The sequence below is a fragment of the Apium graveolens genome, chromosome 5, assembly GCF_009905375.1.
Source record: "Apium graveolens cultivar Ventura chromosome 5, ASM990537v1, whole genome shotgun sequence".
In the NCBI taxonomy this organism is placed as follows: Eukaryota; Viridiplantae; Streptophyta; class Magnoliopsida; order Apiales; family Apiaceae; genus Apium; species Apium graveolens.
In genome coordinates, this window is record NC_133651.1 from 25,052,657 (window position 1) to 25,068,935 (window position 16,279).

Genomic DNA, 16,279 nt, shown 5'->3' on the forward strand with positions numbered 1-16,279 from the left:
TATATTGGCAGGTTATTTTAAAATTGTTATGTCTCTGGGTCACTTATTTATCTTAAAAGCAAGTTAAAAAAATTCTAAAATAAAAAAAAGTGTAAATAAAATAAGATAAAATGACATAATCCCTAAATTTACATCAATTTTTAGTATTAATATTAATATTAATATTGTTGACAAAAAATTTCCCCCGGCGGTCAGAAGACTCAAAACTCGAAATGTATTAAAATTTCGAATAATATAATGTGCCAAAGTATCTGAGACGGTTGATTTAAGGGGGAATCAGTTTTTGTTTTTTTTTCCAATAAGAGAGACTGGTGTTATTTTCCTACTATGGTGTAACCACAACATATGATAAACAATAAAAGTAAATCAGCGAAATGAGTTCAAAATCAGTGTCCTAGTATTCTCATGTGTAATTCATTTATCTCAAGTCCAACGGGAATGATTCAAGAACGTTATATTTTATGTTAAGGAAACAAATATCACCATACGACATACATCGAATTATCTACTTCTCAGTTTGATTCTTGCTAAATCTGAAATTTAATTCATAATAGATTATCTACTACTTATTAAGTTTGTAAGTTCTATATCAAAAGGTTGTTAGCTAACGATGATAATGATCGGAGTTTATGATGTATAGAGTAAATTAGTGGTTAAAATAGAGTCACGTTATAAATTTATATAAATTATAACTCCTGATTATTAATATTATTTTATGTATTTAATCTGTACAAGTGTATAAATAAAGAAAACAAAACAAACCTAACGTAGAAGAGAATAGCATCTTTAATAAAGAAATGCAAGTCTTCGGACTTGAACGTAAGTTATTCATAATAGGCCAACTAAGGAAAAGGGGATCTTTATTTAGGGGATGCTTTCTTAGTTTTCTATATACACATTATTATCACCTGCCATGATTTTATCTTGTAATCTTTTAACTTGTCAAATTTTGAGTATGAATATGTTGACTTCATGATGTTACAAATGACATCTATTGTAATTCACTCATACATGCATAAAAAATAAAAATAAAAATTAGGCGACCACGTCGAGAAACAAGAATTATGCAATAAAAGTGTTTGATGCAAATGATAAATTTCAAACAACTCGTTACTTTAACAACATATGTCCGTAACAAAATGCAGGGATGACAGAGATTAAAGTATAGAAGAAAATCGCGGTCAGGTCATAAAAAATTAAATAAAAATTTTGAGGGTGACAAAGAATAATAAATTAAATAAAAAAATTGAGGAAGAAGTCGAATATGAGTTCTACGTAAATTATCACAAACGAGAGTAATAAATTTAATGAAGAGGGTGGAGAGAGTCGAACCCTAGTTATACGCTAGTCTATAACATACGGCCATTAATGAGAATAATGAGAGCGGGTAAGGAGTCGAACTTGAATTTCCTGCGCGAGCTCCTTATTATTTTAAGGAATCGGTCGCCTCGAAAACCTTAAATTGTTACAGAAAGACCCATCTATCGCTCAAAACACATTTATATCACATACGTCCTTGGTCGGGGCATTAATTTATCATTGTCTATAATAAATTATGAGAATATTGAGATGACATGGAGTCGAATATGAATTCCCGTCAAATTTTTTTTTTGCTAAGTAATTCCCCGTCAATTTAAACTCTAATATCTTGTTAAAGGATTAGTTACTCTAAAATATCAAAGTTATTATAAGAATGTCATTACCATACCTTATATTATTACTATGTTGAGAAAACACTCGCTAAAATTTCTGGATAAAAAACTCATGCCGATGTCTTATCTTATATTATTAATGTAACAATAAAAAAATCACACGAGCGAAATAAGATAACTCAATTGGTAAGATTTATATGTTATCATCTCAGGTTATTAGTTCGATTCTCGCTCACCCGATATTTGTTCGAACATATTTTTATTTATAAGGCTAAAAAAATGTCATGGGTTCGGTTCTTGTTCATCCCGAAATTTGTTAGAACATATTCTTATTAATAAGACATAAAAAAGGTCATGAGTTTGATTATCGCTCACACCTGAAATTTGTCGTAACATATTCTCATTTATAAGACTAAAAAAGTCAAATTACTCTGTCCTTATATTTATTTAAATTTAAACATATACTAATTTGTAAGATATAACTAAGCCAAATTAATAAAAAAAAGAAGAAGAAACTTTTACGATATTAGCATACTTTTTAAATTACATTTTACTAAAAAAAAGTAGATTTAACTGAATGTTTATGCAACAAAAATATTAGGTACGTCACATAATATTATAATTTTTCTTCAAATAGCGATATGTACATGGTATTATGATAACATAGATAATTGCTAAATTTTCTAATAATAATATAAGATATCTCATAAAAAATACGATCATTAATCAATGTTAATATCAAATAATATTATTCGATAAAAATAACGTTTTAATTACGCGCATAAAGAAGAAGAATCAGCGAAGCTTATTTGAGACAAAAAAAACCTTAACCGAAAGTTGATGCGACACAAGAGATAATCTAAACAATATGATGATACGAATAACATTATATGAGATAAACATAATGGGTCTTGAGGCTTGAGCAGTTTAGCTCTGTATTCTGTAGATAAACACACTAGCAGTAGTAGCAGATATGTTAAACTTCAGCAACTAGTCAACTAGTACAATTTATAAAATTGCAGGGAAAATTTTGAGATTTTTGGTTGCTTAAGATCCAATTTGGCATTTACACAAATCATCAAAGAGCAGGCAAGCAGAATATTACAACTGTTTTCAGGTATTGATCCTGTTTTGTATGGTCCAACGTGAAGGATATGATAAATTAAGATGATTTTTCTTTAATATATGGGTCAGACACGTAGCAAAACAAAAACAAAAATAAAAACAAAATGAAAATGAAATAAAAAGTGATAGATCATCTGTTTATTTAGCAATATGTAAAGAATTAAGACGCGCAAAAAGAAAAAGGAGAGTTGCAAGAAAGATGAAAATATTTAGGATGTCTACGTCAAATCCAATATAAATAAAATAAATATTAAGCAGGGATAGAATATAAATTGGTGGAGAAGAGCGTTAGGATTGAGCAATAAGAATACGCATCTGCAATTTATAAATAGTTTGATAGAAACACGCAAATGTTTAAAAACACAGGCCGGATCTATACAGTACGATTATTCGGGAAATTAGGGGAAGTAAACGACATTAGTTCGGCAACTCCACAAAACAGATGTCTTTTAAATCAACCTTCCTTCTCACTATTCTTCCGCGATTACTTGCTCTGTGTTTTTTTTATATGTTATTTGATTTTATTTTAATCTTCATCATAAAATTAAATTATTAATATTTACTTTTTTCTTTTCATAATAAAATATATAAATAAAACTTTAATTTACAAAAAAAAATTATTATTTATCCATGTGTTCAAAGTAGCAGCAAAATCTAATGACACGTAAAGAAAAACAGAGAGAGTATTTTTAATGCAGACTAAAGATGATGCTACCTCTTTATTTTTTCCTTCTATTATGGATTTTTTATGGTAAATTATTATAAACTAGGTTACACATTACACTTGTGTACTTTAGAGTACGTGATTAATTAATCCTCATTATATAATATGGATAAGGTGTTCTTATTTAATTTTTTGCTAGTTATGGTTCATGTACTTTTAATTAAATATGAAATGTTAAATCTTTAAACAAATTGATCATAATCGTAAGATTTAAAATAAATGAATATTTTATAATCAATTATAAATAGTTATTTTAAATTAAAAAAAAATATGATACTTTTTCAATGATTTAAACAAAAGGAAGCAAGTATACTAAATTGAATAATATAATCATGCAAAACTCATAATTATTTCTTTTCTTCAAATTCTGCATAATATTTTTTGAATAAATTTTTAAACCATCATTAAATTAAACATTAATTCGCGAGTCTCGTGTGGGGCTATAAAATCGTCAAAATTTAATTTATAGAACTTAAAGATAGAACTTAAATAAAATCAAATGGAACTCCGTAATTTTTTTGTTGTCTGAACTTTAATTTGATTTTTTTTAACTATTTCCAATTTTTAAACATTCGTTTAATAAAAAATACAACATTCATGCATTATATGCTGAGACATTAAAAAATTGATAGTCATTTCATCGGTAGAGTACTTAGGCTTATATAATACACGAAACTATTTTTGTATTTTTGTTATATACGATATTTTTTTTAAAACTTAAATAGAGATAATTTGTTCGTCGGTATAATGACATTGAAATAAGACAAAATATTATATACTACTATTTAGCTTAACCAATACAAAATTATACTACTGGTCGATATTAAAAATAAGTATAGTTGTTTGAATTTGGTCGGTATAATGCACATAGAGGGGGGACGTGTGTTTCTTTTTTTTTTGACTCAAAGGGTAGTTTATAAATCAAATAAATCATCCAACACAATAGAATTCAACCCAATAGGGACAGACCCCCTATCAAAAACTCGATCCGGAAAAGAACACGACTCTCTCGTAGTGAGCCGCCATGTTAGCAGATCGTTTAACAAAAAACAACTTAATGTTTAGATCTCGAAGCATCATACGACACTCTGTAATAACTTGGCCAAACGGAGAACTCAAGATGACATTACTCCTAATAGCCTGAATCACTGCTAAGCAATCCGAATTGATCACAACTCTCCTCCAGCCTTTCTCTTTCACCCAACTAAGAGCCTCCTTCAGTGCAATAGCCTCTGCGTGCTCTGGTCTAATTACCCCATCAAACAGCTTCGAAGCACCCTGCATCACCTCACCTTTGTCATCTCTGGCAATAAAACCAACACCATACTTTGAGCTCTCGGAAAAAAATTGCAGCGTCGACTGATACCTTGACTTTATCTTTCTCTGGCTTTACCCAAGATGTCGCTCCATCACCATTTTCTATGTCCTGATACAGAGTCTTAGTTGAAAAAACTTGGGCACTCTTCCATTCTGCAAGGTACTCTCTCGTCGAGTAAACCGCAAAATTAACATCACTCTTTTTCTGATTCCATACAATGTTGTTCCTTGCCTGCCAGATACTCCAACATAACGACACTATTTCTCCATGATCTTCTTTATTATTCATATGGAACATTCGATCAAGCCAACTATCGAATTCCATGCCAGCTGGGCTTTGACACATACTTCCTCTATTGCTCCAACACTGATAAGCAAACGGACAACTTACGAGCGCATAAAATATTGATTCTTCTTAAAAAATAATTTTTTCAAGTAAATCAAGTTATGTATTTTAGACTTTGGTGAGCTCAACAATGTTTGTAATGATAATTAATTAACCGTAAAGAACAGAGAATATAATGATCAAAACTCACTTGATCTTTGTTTAAAATCAACTGTATTGTGTTACAAATCTAAGTTTTTAAATGTAAATAACTTAATTTCTACATGAGAGAATACAAAGAGATATAGACTATTTTTTTGTTACTTCTGGACAAAGGACCAGTGAGATACATTATAGAACAACATGCACAGTTTATAGATTACATTAAAATAGACTAACATATTTTCTAATGTCGGCTTTTATTTTAAGTGTTACATATATGCAGACAATTTTTCAAAGCTTCTACACTCCTTTATCCAGTTCATCTTGACCCTTGATATTTGCACTGTTCAGTCTGCATTCGTAAACTTTTCACTTTAATGATAAAACAGTTTATTGACTGATAATTTGGAATCTTCATGATAATTGCATTTTGTAAATGAAATTGTTATCGAAATCCTCTATGTACAAAAACCTTGTTAATATACCTACATCTATATATATATTTGACTTGTCGAGATCTTCACATTTCTATGTGCATTTAACTTGTCGACATCACCACATCTTTACATGCATTTGACTTTTTCGATATCTCCACATTTTTACATGTATTTGACTTGTCGACAGAGATCTATGTAATTTGTAGAGAATTCTCTATAACTTCCATCTCTATATGACTTCTCTACATGCTTGGACACTTCTCGATATAATTTATCTACAAGTTAGAATAGTTCTCGATATTCCTCAATATGTGATTTCTCGACATCTGACTTGGAATATTTTTCAATCTACAACATTATTTTTCTTCAAGCTGTGTATCTTCATTTTGAGATATGATCGGGCTTGATCTTCTTTCAGAACTTTATTCGTTATATTGATAGCTGTTCATATAAAAAAATTTCGGTTCAGTCTTTTAATCATTTTTACATACCCGATAAACTACAGATTATACAAATTATTATAAGTCAACTAGTTCTAAAAATTGTTAATATGACTTAATCATGTTATGTTAAGGTATGTCTTGCACAACTATAATGCATTTCGATCTAAAATAAAATAACCACCATTGATCCGACAAAAGAAATAAAATGAAATATAATTAATTGGATTTGATCAATATAACAAGTCTCTGGAAAAAAAATCAAGATAAAACTAAATGTGATTCGTATAAACTAATATAAAACTTATCGTTTCAATTAAAAATAATAATTATATTTCGTAAATACAAATATAAATGACAATAATACTTTATATTTTAATCAATAATATTTTTTTCCCAAATTTAAATACCTCTAAATAAAAATATCAAATCAGATCTTAATTATTTAATATGCATAAGGGGATATTATAAAATTTTTAATAGTTATTATCCATATTCTACCAATTTAATATGGACAATTATAATTTTTTACAAATATATGTATATATGTGTCATATAAAAAATTTCGAATAAACAAATTACGTATCTTTAATGTTGGAATTCAATTTATCTTTTAAAAAAATTATATAATTTTAAAAAAAATCCGTGCGATCACAGATTCTGAACTAGTACTTATATAATACCTGGGCCCAGGATTTTCTACAATTTTTTACATAACAAAGGCCGAAAAAGAAAGAAATTTTGACTATTATTACATAAATAGGAATCTTAAAATGTGGATAAGATACATATTTTATAATGTGAGCTATGATTTTTTTCTATAAAGAGATTACATTTTTGAAAAATGATTCGAATATTTTATACTCATAAAAAAATATAATTTCTTCTTAACCCAAAAAGTATCATATTGATTTGTACTATATAAGAAATGTATGTTTTTTTAATAGAAAACTCAAAATAAGTACATGTTGGTATACAAAAGTTGAGAAATGCTTTAAAGTAGTATTAGTTAGTAAATGACAAAATTACCATGTTTTTTATTCTCAATATAATGTATAGTACATTTTGTGTATATATTAGTTACTATCCTAAACAGGAGGAACAATAACACACTTGTTTGTCAACTAGCTTACCTTCCCTCCTCTATAAAGCCTCCCTTGCTGATACCTCATCTTACACTAATCCTCTCTCTCCTATACCCATTAGCCCCCAAGATTTTTTCAGATTTTCTTGAAATTTCACTCCAAGAATTGGGCTGATTCCTGGTCAAATTCTAAGAAATGGGTCTCAATTTGTTGGCTCCAACTGATATTAAAGCTATCTCATTTATGGATACTTCTAAGTTCAACCATAGCCTTATCAAGCTTAAAGGTTCAAACTTTCTTACTTTCTTTCAATTCTTGATACTTTAATTTGATTGTTGTTGTGATTATTGCTGTAAAGATTGAATCTTTAGTGTTCTTGTAATAGGGATCAGTGAATTTACTAGAATTTTGATATTCTTGGCATTTTGAAATTGGTATATTGAGTTAGGCTAGTGTTTATACACACATGTGATATATGCATATGTAGGCTTGTGTTCATATATATGTTTGTAGACTTGTTGTGAAACATGTGTATGTGTGTGTGTTTTTTGAATTTCTGTGTTACTGTTATATCAGGTGGCTTTGGGTATAAAAGGAAGGATTTTGGGGTGACATTTGGAAAGAGAATTCAGTGTTCAGCAGCGCAGACGCCTCCTCCAGCCTGGCCAGGGACGGCTGTTGTAGAGCCTGGTCGTAAGACTTGGGATGGCCCGAAGCCTATCTCGATTGTTGGATCCACAGGCTCTATTGGAACTCAGGTTAAGAATCTCTACTTGTTTTACACATTAGAAAGACTGGAAAAGTAATGGAAGATTTAGAATTTTATTCCAGGATATGACTGGTCAAACAATTTTTAGTGCTTGTGGAAACTCCTTTTTTTAATATTATAAATTGATGACCTGTTTTGAGGGTTATGCTGAACTTTTAGAATTAGTATGTCATGCCATCGGCATATCTTGGTACTATATTGTCTTAATATATGTTTTGCTAATATATGTTGTCGATTGGCAAAAAATGGCACAGGGGTTTTTTCCAATGTTTACTTACGTATCAGTGTCTTTATCTCCAGACACTTGACATAGTTGCTGAAAATCCAGACAAATTCAGAGTTGTAGCACTTGCTGCTGGTTCAAATGTGACCCTTCTTGCTGATCAGGTGACAAATTGTTTCTTCCTTGTCAATACACTTTTAAGAATAGAAATTACTACCCTCTAATTTATTTAAAAATATTAGTAGTTATATCGTAAAACCATGGACTGCCGGCGTATTTGGATGACCAACTGAAAGACGGCATACTAATTATTTTAGCCTAGCCGGTCAATAATTATGATTTTTTGCATCAGTTGGAAGATAGGAAGTATATGATTGTTAAGTGACCAACTCATCCAAAATTTATGGTATGAGGAGAAGAACTTTATTTGAATTTTATATTATTTATTACTCTTTCACTAGAAAGCTCATTTCTGGGTTTAAGAGAGGATTCCTGGAAGCTTATATTTTGATGCAATATTCACCTTAGCCCGATAGTTTGGCATAAAATATATCACGTGATTTTTTTCCCTAGTTAACCTACGTTTGTTTGGTTAGAACATTAACCAAAGGATAATATTTTGCACTGTTAAAAAAGGGCTATAAAGTGAGGAAACGTTTACATCTAATATAGTTGGGAAAATATTTTACAAATATCTTATTTTCCAAAACTCGATATTTTACGCCAACTAAACAGCGTGTTAAGTGTCTAAATTAAATTTTGAGAATATTGGGGTTTGGATTCATAGTTCGGACTTGAATTTAACAACACAAAAAAAAAGGTTCGGACTTGAGACCTCTCCTAATCTACCAAGTGACCAACTCCCCCAAAACCATAAGGTGTTAGGATGACGGCTTAACTGGAGTATATAAACTTTTAATGATTCTTTTATGTTATAGTGTACTTTTAGGGGACTCGCAATCTCAAGTACCTAACTTACATACTTGAAAAAAATGACAATAATGAATGTTGCTTGTAACTACATCATATGACTACTAGAATTTTCTTAATTCCCACTTCTGAATTTTCATGTTCGGTATTGCAGGTCAAGAGATTCAGACCTCAGTTAGTTGCTGTTAGAAATGAGTCGTTGGTTAATGAACTTAAGGATGCTTTGGCGGATGCTGACTATAAGCCTGAGATAGTTGCTGGGGAACAGGGCGTCATTGAGGTTAGAAATTCAAATTTTAAATACCAATTTGTGTACTTGATAAAAAGCCTGAAAATTTTAATAATCGTATATTGTAATTTTCCTTAGGTTGCCCGTCATCCTGACTGTGTAACTGCGGTTACAGGAATAGTTGGTTGTGCCGGTTTAAAGGTAAAATTCTTAATGTTTTTTTAAAGATAACTCATAACTGCTAATGTTTTTATGTAGCTTACTATAAACTGTTTTGCCAAAATAAAATTCAAGCACTTCTGTAAGCCAAAGTATATATCCACATACATACGATTCGTACAGATCATGGCTTCTTTAGATCTAGCATGCGTACATTTATGAATGAGAAGAGTTATAATTTTTGTTGTGCAAATAATTTATATATTTTTGAAGGGTTTTAGGGATTTTTGCAATTTTTTCTGTTTTTTGTTCAGTTCCAACCTCGAAACTGATGTTAAGAAATTAATAAAGTGAAGACACAAAATAATTCATTGAGTGTCCACCACTCAAGCTACACATTTGTTATAATTTTCAGCTTTTAGTTTAATGGTAATTGCAGACCGCGCTTCTTGATATTCAGACATATTTAACTTTGAAGAGTCGCTGTTGAAATTTGAGACATGGTTGATTAAATCACTATTCCATGTCTAATCGGAACGTTTGTGTTTGTTAGCCAACAGTAGCTGCTATAGAAGCCGGAAAAGACATTGCCTTGGCTAATAAAGAGACTCTAATTGCTGGAGGTCCCTTTGTCCTTCCTCTTGCGCATAAGCATAAAGTAAAGATTCTTCCTGCCGATTCAGAGCATTCTGCAATATTTCAAGTATGTTGGCTACATTATATTGTTAAAGTTGTTTTGATCACTTTATTAAGGAGACTCATTGTACCATGCTAGCTGCAATTGTTATAGCTCATAATACCACTTTTTGTTGTGGATGATTGTTATTGTTACTGATAATAAGGTTCGAATTTAAAACTGCATGATTTCAGTGTATTCAAGGATTACCAGAGGGTGCTCTTAGGCGCATAATATTGACCGCCTCAGGTGGAGCTTTCAGGTATGATTATGAGTTTAAATGATGTTTTTATATCCATATTATATCTACTTACAATTTCAAGATGGAATCAAGATACAAAAGTTTAAATACTGTTAGTTTTTGTAAGTAATGATTAGGTTCTCTCACTATGATATTATCTATTTCCTTCGTTCTCTTCCATTGAAGAGACAACTTCACATACTTAAACAATCTCTATGCCCTAAGCGAGCATCTTTTTTTTTTTGCTCCAGCAAGTTGTATTTCTTTTAAATCTTTAAATCCAGTCTGGTATTTTTTAGCATTCTTTCCGCCCCCTCATTTTCAATCCTCCCACCTTTGTTTCTTAAGTCTTTTAGTATGCGGTTTGAGATTTTATGTCTTGCAAATATGATCTGGACAACGGAAATTTTATTGAACTCACTTATAGCTAAAGATCAAATCTTTTATGGGTAATAGGGACTTGCCTGTTGATAAACTAAAAGATGTTAAAGTCGCTGATGCTTTGAAGCATCCTAACTGGAATATGGGAAAGAAGATCACTGTGGACTCCGCTACTCTATTCAATAAGGTATTCTTTTCTGGCTACTCTTCTAGTTAGTTGACTTCTGTAATGTCCACCGCCGATCTCTCTCCAGTCTCCATGTTCTTATACTTAACCTTTTGATGTCGGGCTAAAATTAAATTCTTTTTGCTGCAACCTGTAACTTGTTTATTCTCATTCTGACAGGGTTTAGAAGTTATCGAAGCACATTATCTCTATGGATCTGATTATGATGATATTGAGATTGTGATTCATCCACAGTCTATCATACATTCAATGATTGAAACACAGGTACACACCTCTGTCACATTTACTTGTTGCTTGACATATTAAGATATAATTAATCTTCACTCAGAACTTCAGAAGCTTAAAACTGATAGCACATAACTATTTTCTAATGTTTAATATTTCAGGATTCATCAGTCCTGGCACAACTGGGGTGGCCTGACATGCGTTTGCCAATTCTCTACACATTATCATGGCCAGAGAGAATATACTGCTCCGAGGTTACTTGGCCACGCCTTGATCTTTGCAAGTAAATACCTTCTTCTTTCAAATTGTGGTTTCAGTACATTTCAATTAAAATAGGTCCTTTACAGTCAATTAAGCTGTAACTGAAGTCTCAGCTTCAAGTTTTAAATATATTAAAGCCTCATGTTTAGTAATAGTGTAGATGTCCCTCCCGATGATTAATAGAATTTTGTTCTCTTCCATTAACTTGATACTCAGAATGTGCTTATTATGTATGTTACACAAAAAGAGTTGTTTAACCTTCGCAATTGCCACAAATATATTAATTTTAACTACATATTACTACATGACTGTGGATTAAGGACATGATATGACCCTGTAAGTTTTATCATTCTGTTTACAGCGAAAGAACTTTGTGTACTTCTATTTCTCTTCTTACACTGGGCTTTGATATTAATCCTAACTTTAATATCTGCTGCATATTGGTACATACTCCTGGAGTTTTATATCTCCAATCTTAATGTTTCCTCAACTGAATTTATATTTCAGTTTGAATGGGATAGTGTTAAAAGCTGTCTTTTAGCTTACTGCAATTTGTTGTTATGGTGTTACAGTCTCTCATCACTACTTTATTATTTATCTGTCACTTTGTTTTCTGGCTTTCATAAAAATTCTCGTAGAATCGAGAATGAAGTTGTTGAAAAGTTAATGTTGGCGTGTACTTCTTTTTCAGTTGTTTACTTTGTTTTGATATGATCTGATGTAAGTGTATTGGTTCAGGTTAGGGTCTCTGACATTTAAAGAACCGGACAATGTAAAATACCCTTCTATGCATCTGGCATACGCTGCTGGGCGAGCTGGAGGCACTATGACAGGAGTTCTTAGTGCAGCTAATGAGAAAGCCGTTGAGATGTTTATTGATGAAAAGTATGTACTTGGAATTTTTATAACTTATTTATTGCAATTCTTTTTATTAGGTCCTTTTTCACTTGGAAAGATTGTGGGAGAAGTTAGTGGGCAATCTTTGATAAGCTTGCAACTGGTTATGGGGTGGATTGCAAAACATATTTTGCATGTCAAAAGGAGTAGAAATGTGAATAGAAGAATAAACCTGTCAGTGTACTTCCAATATTAGGAACTAATTTGTGAGACCACTTCAATTCTCACATCTACACTGGTAGAATTTCGAACTAACAGACCGAGGCTATTACTTCCATAACAGCTTCACGTTTTCCAAAATATATCTTATGCTATGGTTGTAGCAATATGTGCACACGAGTGATGCTAATATGTTTTATAACTTTCTTACAGAATCTTCCCGCATGTCTGCTGAAATTTTTAACTCGTGATTGTTTTTAAAATTTTAGAATCAGCTACCTCGATATATTCAAGGTTGTGGAGCTAACATGTCAGAAGCATCAAGACGAGTTGGTAACATCACCTACCCTAGAAGAAATCATACATTATGACTTATGGGCTCGCGAATATGCTTCCGGTTTGCAACCAGCTTCATCTGGTTTGAGTCCCGCTCTTGTATGATATTCCATTTTCCGTGTTGACAGAAGTAGTTTTCATCTGTTTTCAGCTTCTCGATTGGCATGCAAACATGCCAATCTTGAGATTAGTTGGGTGTCAATGTTGAAATTTTGGCTTCTATACCTAGTCATGCCATAGAAAACAGATTTATCATGTATGAAAAGGAACATATGGGCCTGTATTCCTTACATCATCTTTAGGTTACGAGTATGCAATTGCATTTTTTGATTCAAAGCGGTTCGAATCCTGAAATACAAAAGTGAAAAGTACTGTCTTCGCCAGTGTATACATTGGTCGAGTAAATGGTACATATAGCTGCTTAAAAGTTACTACCTCCGTCCATTTCGATTCTATACGTTTACTATTTGCACGTATTTCGAGGTTTTTATAAAATATAGTTTGATAATGTTTTTTTTTTAAATTTATTTTTTTGAATAAAAGTTTAAACATGAAACTTTTATTTAGAAAAAAAAAATTTTAAAAAAATATTGTGGAGTTATGTTTTAAATGAACATTGAAAAGCATGTCGAAAAGTAACGTATAGAATTCAATGAGACAGAGACTAGAAGGCAAAAGTGCAGTAAAACAGGGTTAGTGATCAGGGCATCCATGGAAGGCAAAGGGCACATGTACAGACTACAGTGACATCATATAATAGCCCGTCAGTTTTAGACACAAGTAGGGTTCTTCAGAACATGGCCAACTAAGCACCTGAACCTGTTTAAAGAGGTGGTCAGTCAACATGACTTGAGCCTAAATCTTCTAAAGCTGTCCTTTCAGAAAACTATCATCTATTACTTATTTACTTATATTAAACTGTTAACTAGTTGCTTTCTCTGTTATGTTTAAGTTATTAAAAATTTGAGGGCAAGTGAGATATACTAAGGTTATTCACAATTCATATAATTTTTAATATAGATCCATAAAGATAGTGCACCAATTAAAGGCCAGAAATAAAAAGGTAAACCAGCCCAACAGCCCCAGCCTGTCAGGCCCAAGGTTTTATAATTTTCATATTTGTATTGAAAATTACATATCCTAGAAGTTAATAATTCTAAGCATGGATTTGTTTGTTAAGTTGTATACAGGTACAGTACATCCATGATGAGAAGGAGTATTTCAGAACCTTCCTTATCGTGGCCTGTTTTCAAAGTTGCAATTATTTATGCTTGCCACACAACTTACAAGTAGTCCCAAGTGCAAAATATGTCCACTAACTCTTAGTCACAACTCACAAAGTGGAAATGATGCAATAGGCTTCAGATATTTACATACAGGAATATACCCCTGGTTTTGCTGCACCTTTAATCCTTGGAGTTTGGCTTTGTACACTCACTTCAACATAATAAAAGAACTAAAGAAGAAATGAACCATGTGATTTGTGAATCCCCTTATGCCCCCACAAACAGAAGAGCACTGTGCTCTCTATTTTTATTTTATGGGGTTGTGTGTGAGATTCATATTCCTGGGTTGCTCATCACTTTAATACTTTAAAATACACATGTAATTAAAGTTTCCGTGAATGACAAACGATTGTTGCAGCGTATTGATATAGTCAATTATACGTATTGCGAAAACTTTGTACGATATAGTATGCTATGAGAAATATATGCTCCTGAACACCAGTCTCCATGTAATTTAAGAGTCGGGCCTCGGAAATCACTTAAAGTTTACACATGACCGAGTGGAGTCGGACCCTCAAAATATTATGTGCATATTACATTGTGGGACTGAGAGGAGTTGCCACTGAAATATGCAAAATCTTGATGTCTGCTATTTGCAGCCAAGCAAAGAAATAATACTAAAGACTTTCACTTTGGGCAATTTCCAAGGTTGGTTGGCTGCCTAGCTGCTTTGCTTTATGACTCTTCTAGTGCAAATTCCAAAGACTACTGATACATACACCTCTTGAAAGACAAAACACCATCATCCACACACACTGTTGGTTGCCACCATTTAACAATGAAAGGGATTCACTTCTTTTCTCTTCTAATCACTAACACATTATTATCATTGAGTTGTATAAATTAACCTTTTTGTTTCTCTTTAAGTTCAAAGGTCATTAAGAAAAGCAGAGAGTTAAGATTCAAAGCCAGACTAATGATGCATATTCATATAGCCTAGAAAATTCTACATTGCATGAAGGGGAACTAGAACAAAAATTTAAAGTTTATAGTATTATTATTATTATTATTATTATTATTATTATACTAAACTAAGAAGTAATTATAGAATAACTCAAGGTGAAGAAACATTATAATCAAATTTAAATTTAGTCCTATAATAATATACTACTTTATTGTAGGTTATTGTGACCCCATTTTGATTCGTTTGCAGTACATGATACAGGTGGAAAAAAATATAATCAAAAGTAGCCCGTAGTTTATTATTGTTTGAAAGGGATTGACTATTATGAGATTACTTTTGTATTAAATACTAATAATATATTATTGTCTTGTTAATGTTCAAATTAAGGTGCCTAAATTTTGAAATCTCTAATCATAATGTGTAGTGACTTTTGGGTTACTTGGTATCTGTACATATAATGACATAAGTTTTCTCTCTTAGTGTGCTATTTTTATTTTTATCTACATTGATTTGGTAACATTACACTTGTGCCTAACAAGAGCCAAGTTGCCCTGGTACTGGTATGCTTGGGTGACTAATTATAAATTAATTCTGACTTATAAGCAGTTATAATTATCGAGTAGTATTTGTCGACAAATTAATAATTTATAAGCTGATAAGTTAAAAGTTAGTAATGACATATTTTTTTAAAAATTATTTGAATTTTTCATTTTTATTATTAATTTTGATTTTAAAATATAAGTTTTTATACTTTTTTTGGATTTAAAATTCATGAATTAAAAAACTTTTGACTTTTAAGTAAATTTATTTAAACACTTACAAGTTATATAAGTATTTATCTATTTATCATTTATAAATTTCATATTTATTTTAAATCATAAGTTAATTAATTTACGATTTTTCAAACGGGCGCCTAGATTTATCTAATGATTAGTGTGTTTTTTCGGATATTATGAGGAGTAGCCTTTTACGTTGTGATTTTGTAGGTTGTGTCGACTGGTCTCGGGGTGAGTTTGTTAGAAAATGGAAAGTTTGAGACATATTTTATATATGTTCTTGATATGATTTCCAGAAACTAACACTTGGAGGTTGTTCCTTAACATGAGGACTTAAACTTTCATATTTGGATCTAAGACATTTTCTTAGTGG

The 16,279-nt window shown here is 31.3% G+C and overlaps 2 protein-coding genes across 3 annotated transcripts; one reads left to right on the forward strand and one right to left on the reverse strand.

Moving 5' to 3' along the window:
• Positions 1-4,476: 4,476 nt before the first annotated feature.
• LOC141659927 (uncharacterized) lies at positions 4,477-5,143 on the reverse strand. The gene is made up of 2 exons (XM_074466866.1): positions 4,868-5,143; positions 4,477-4,779 (listed from the first exon to the last, which is right to left on the reverse strand). Exons 1-2 carry the CDS (start codon positions 5,141-5,143, stop codon positions 4,477-4,479), a joined length of 579 nt encoding a protein of 192 aa, XP_074322967.1.
• A 2,148-nt stretch (positions 5,144-7,291) lies between these two features.
• On the forward strand, positions 7,292-13,276 carry LOC141723698 (1-deoxy-D-xylulose 5-phosphate reductoisomerase, chloroplastic). Of its 2 annotated transcripts, XM_074525561.1 has the most exons (12): positions 7,292-7,553; positions 7,844-8,025; positions 8,337-8,423; positions 9,344-9,469; positions 9,557-9,619; positions 10,131-10,280; positions 10,448-10,515; positions 10,951-11,062; positions 11,222-11,326; positions 11,449-11,570; positions 12,287-12,433; positions 12,874-13,276. In XM_074525561.1, the coding sequence occupies exons 1-12, from the start codon at positions 7,463-7,465 to the stop codon at positions 13,043-13,045; spliced, it is 1,425 nt and encodes a 474-aa protein (XP_074381662.1). In that variant the 5' UTR covers positions 7,292-7,462; the 3' UTR covers positions 13,046-13,276. The 2 variants fall into 2 exon arrangements, with proteins under 2 accessions (XP_074381662.1, XP_074381663.1); XM_074525562.1 differs by lacking the exon at positions 7,292-7,553 and having other exon boundaries at positions 8,291-8,423.
• Positions 13,277-16,279: the final 3,003 nt, after the last annotated feature.

Coding starts and splice junctions, on each gene's coding strand:
- LOC141723698 (XM_074525561.1), top strand. CDS start 7,463: ATGGGTCTCAATTTGTTGGCTCCAACTGATATTAAAGCTATCTCATTT. Junction 11,063..11,221: donor CCGCTACTCTATTCAATAAG/GTATTCTTTTCT, acceptor TCATTCTGACAG/GGTTTAGAAGTTATCGAAGC. Junction 12,434..12,873: donor GAGATGTTTATTGATGAAAA/GTATGTACTTGG, acceptor TTAAAATTTTAG/AATCAGCTACCTCGATATAT.
- LOC141659927 (XM_074466866.1), bottom strand. CDS start 5,143: ATGGAATTCGATAGTTGGCTTGATCGAATGTTCCATATGAATAATAAA. Junction 4,780..4,867: donor CAGAGAAAGATAAAGTCAAG/GTATCAGTCGAC, acceptor GAGGTGATGCAG/GGTGCTTCGAAGCTGTTTGA.